The sequence below is a fragment of the Rhinopithecus bieti genome, unplaced genomic scaffold, assembly GCF_001698545.2.
Source record: "Rhinopithecus bieti isolate Rb0 unplaced genomic scaffold, ASM169854v2 scaffold_5022, whole genome shotgun sequence".
NCBI lineage: Eukaryota > Metazoa > Chordata > Mammalia > Primates > Cercopithecidae > Rhinopithecus > Rhinopithecus bieti.
In genome coordinates this window covers 3714207-3717295 of record NW_016804965.1, presented here as the reverse complement: position 1 = coordinate 3717295, position 3089 = coordinate 3714207, and the positions used below count along the sequence as shown (strand labels likewise).

Below are 3089 nucleotides of genomic sequence, written 5' to 3'. Positions count from 1 at the left end.
AGTTTATAGTCATTTTTTTGTTTTATTTTGATTTTATTTATTTTATTTTATTTTATTTTATTATTATTTTTTTTTTTTTGAGAAGGAGGTTCACTCTTGCTGCCCAGGCTGAAGTGCAATGGTACAATCTCGGCTTGCTGCAACTTCCACCTCCCAAGTTCAAGCAATTCTCCTGCTTCAGCCTCCCAAGTAGCTGTGATTACAGGCATGCACTACCATGTCCAGCTAATTCTGTATTTTTAGTAGCAGCAAGGTTTCACAATCTTGGTCAGGATTTTATTGAACTCCTGACCTCAGGTGATCCACCCACCTTGGCCTTCCAAAGTGCTGGGATTACAGGTATGAGCCACCTCACCTGGCCCCCTATTCTCTTTATACCCCTCTTACTACCTCTTTGCATCTTTCAAAAAACTACCTTGCTTCCAGGAGGACCTCTGTTGACACCAATAGACTGGGCTATTTACAATGTTCTCTCACTTGTTTCTTAGACTTCAACAATTTACCTACTCTATCTGTGCATCTAGATTCACCTTATTCTTTTCTAAAAGTATCTAGTATGTTACGGTAGTACAAGTTGAGTACCCCTCATCCAAAATGCTTGGGACCAGATGTGTTTCCAATTTCTGATGTTTTTTTTTTTTTCCTTTGGATTGTGGAATATTTGCATTATACTTCCTGGTTGAGCATCCCTCATCTGAAAATCCGAAATCCAAAATGCTCCAGCGAGTATTTCCTTTCAGCATTATGTTGGCGCACAGAAAGTTTCAGATTTGGGGGCATTTTGGATGTTGGATTTTTGGATTAGGGATGCTCAACTTGTACTATATTTTACCTGTTCTACCAATGGAGTGGTTGTTTAAAAGATTCTCCCTACTAATGACTTTGTAATTGTTAAATACAGTGGCTGTTTTCCATCTTGGTATCCAACTTGCTGTCCCTGTAGCATCTGACACTTCTGATGACCTCTTGACACCGCCCCTCCCGCTCAACAATGCTCTGTTCCCAAGGCACCCACCACCCTGCCTGCCCTCCCACCCTTCAGCGTTCTTTCTCGGTTCCTTCAACCGGCTTCTCCCCCACAGGCAGCCTCTTACATTTGGGACTTTCCAGGCTTCCATCCTTAACAGTTGCTTTAATTGTTTTTTCCACATTCACTGAGCATTCCTGAACATTAAATATTATTCTTTCTGCTGATTTCCAGATCTCTCCAATCGCTCTCCTGAATTCCAAATGTGAATTTCAAATTGCCTACAGTGCAGCCCGATCTGTGGGCCTTACAGGCACTGCAGACTCAATTTGTCCAGAATGAACTTAATGATTGCCCTTTTTGCGTTTTAGTCTCCCTCCCATTCATCACACCGCTAGGCTTGCCCCTCCTCCTGGGGCAACTGGAATGCTTTTTGTAAAAGCATAAATCGGATACAATGATTCTTTTGCATTTGATATGCAGGTCTCTGCCTGCAGTCCACATGGCTACTCCTGTGTACCCTTCAGATCTTAGCTCAAAGGTCACTGCAGAGAGGCTGCCCTGACCACCTCAGCAAAAGCATCAGTCCCCGCTTCTCCTCCAATTACCCTCTATCCTGTTACCCTCCTCCTATTGCACATCTCTATTGGAAATTTTCTCTATTTGTTTACACACTGCTTGCCTGTGTCTTCTCTAGAACGCAAGCTCATGAAGACAAGGCCTTTGTCTTTTGCACCCCAGAGCCTACAACACTTTCTGCAACCCAGCAGGACAATAAACTTATGGAAGGAATAAATAAATCAAATCCTCATCCTTTAAGAAGGAAAGGGCCTGCTGTTAAATTAAGCACTGAGTCCCACATTTCAACCTGACCAGTTCTGTCTGAGTGTGTCACGTTTCCCTCCCCAGCCCACTTACTTTAGTTCAGGCCATTCATATTCATAAACAGATTATCTGTGAATGACAAGCTGATCCCTGGAAAGAGATGGCAAGTTAGCTCCACCCACCATCCTCATCACCATTGAGTTTCACACCGAACTTGACACAAGTTATAACCACCACCTTCTAGGAAAACCACTTCTCAGGGAACAGGGAGGACGTGGCCACAAGGTCAAGAACGGATTAGATCCTAGCACACTGAGAGATGGGTACCCTCTGGCTGACACCGCCAGGAGGCTCAGTTCTGGGAAACCAGCATCCCACACTCTCCCATCCGGACACACTGCTAGATATTTTACATGCATCCTCCCAGTTCGCTCCAGAGCCCAGCCTGCTGTTGCTCCCTTTTACAGACAAACCATAGGTCCCGCAGGAGCCGTCAGCGTGTCCCAGAGCTCCTGCAGAGGCCTCCACTGCCAGAGAGCCCCCCAACCTGGGTACCAAAGGCTTCAGAGCTCAAGCTCTGTCAACTTGAGCTACTTTATTTCCTAGATGCCTTCAAAACCCCTCAGTGTCCTTTTTAAAAACAAAACTTGAAGCGCGCTCTGGAAGAGGAGGCCCAGGAAGAAGTAGGCCTACAGAGCAGCACGCGGGTGTCTCTGGGGCCCCGCCCAGCTCGCAGAAGCGGCTCCCCGTGGCTCGCTGGGATGGGGACAGCTGGGCGCCGGCGGGACGCTGCAGGAGCGGGCTACCGGCCGGAGGACGCGGGGGGATGCTGGGAACTCGGGGTGAAGGGACGGGACTCGGTGTTTCGTCAGATTGGGGGCGGGGAGAGGAGGCCAGGGTCTGAGGATGGAAGCGATCCCCGCCGGGAGGGAGAACAAAGCGGTGGCCTGCGCACGGCAGGCATTTAATCTACAAGCAGGGTGCCAGGGAGGGAGGGGAGCGGGGCGAGCCCCAAAATCGGGAGTTTGCATTTACCACGACGCCTCGCCCGTAGTCTGGCGCCTCCTCGCTGCTCCCGGCCATGTTTCTCCCGGGGAACGCGGGAAGGGAAGACGGCGCGGGAAGGAGCTGGGAGGGCGAAGGCTGCGTGGGGGAAGGGACTTGGGGATGGGGACCGGGCCGCCCCGCCCCGCCCCGGCCCCACCGGCTGGAAGCAGCGGCCTGGCGCGGATCCAGGGCCCCGGCGCAGCGCCCCCTCCCCTGGTGAGGCCGCGGGGCGCGGGCAGCAGCTGCCAAG

At 50.3% G+C, this 3089-nt stretch overlaps 1 protein-coding gene across 3 annotated transcripts in view; it reads right to left on the bottom strand.

Annotated features, from left to right (window-relative positions):
• PRTFDC1 (phosphoribosyl transferase domain containing 1) overlaps positions 1-3068 on the bottom strand; it is a 112344-nt gene extending 109276 nt beyond the window's left edge. The window contains exons 1-2 of one of the 3 annotated variants that reach the window (XM_017870804.1): positions 2828-2914; positions 1886-1942 (exon numbers count right to left, since the gene is read on the bottom strand). Coding sequence is in view for 2 of the 3 variants with exons in the window: in XM_017870806.1 (XP_017726295.1) it covers positions 2828-2875 (48 nt within the window). In the remaining variant the exon portion in view is untranslated. Of the gene's footprint in view, positions 1-1885; positions 1943-2827 lie in introns of all 3 variants that reach the window. The other 2 variants (XM_017870806.1, XM_017870805.1) reach the window with 2 other exon arrangements.
• Positions 3069-3089: the final 21 nt, after the last annotated feature.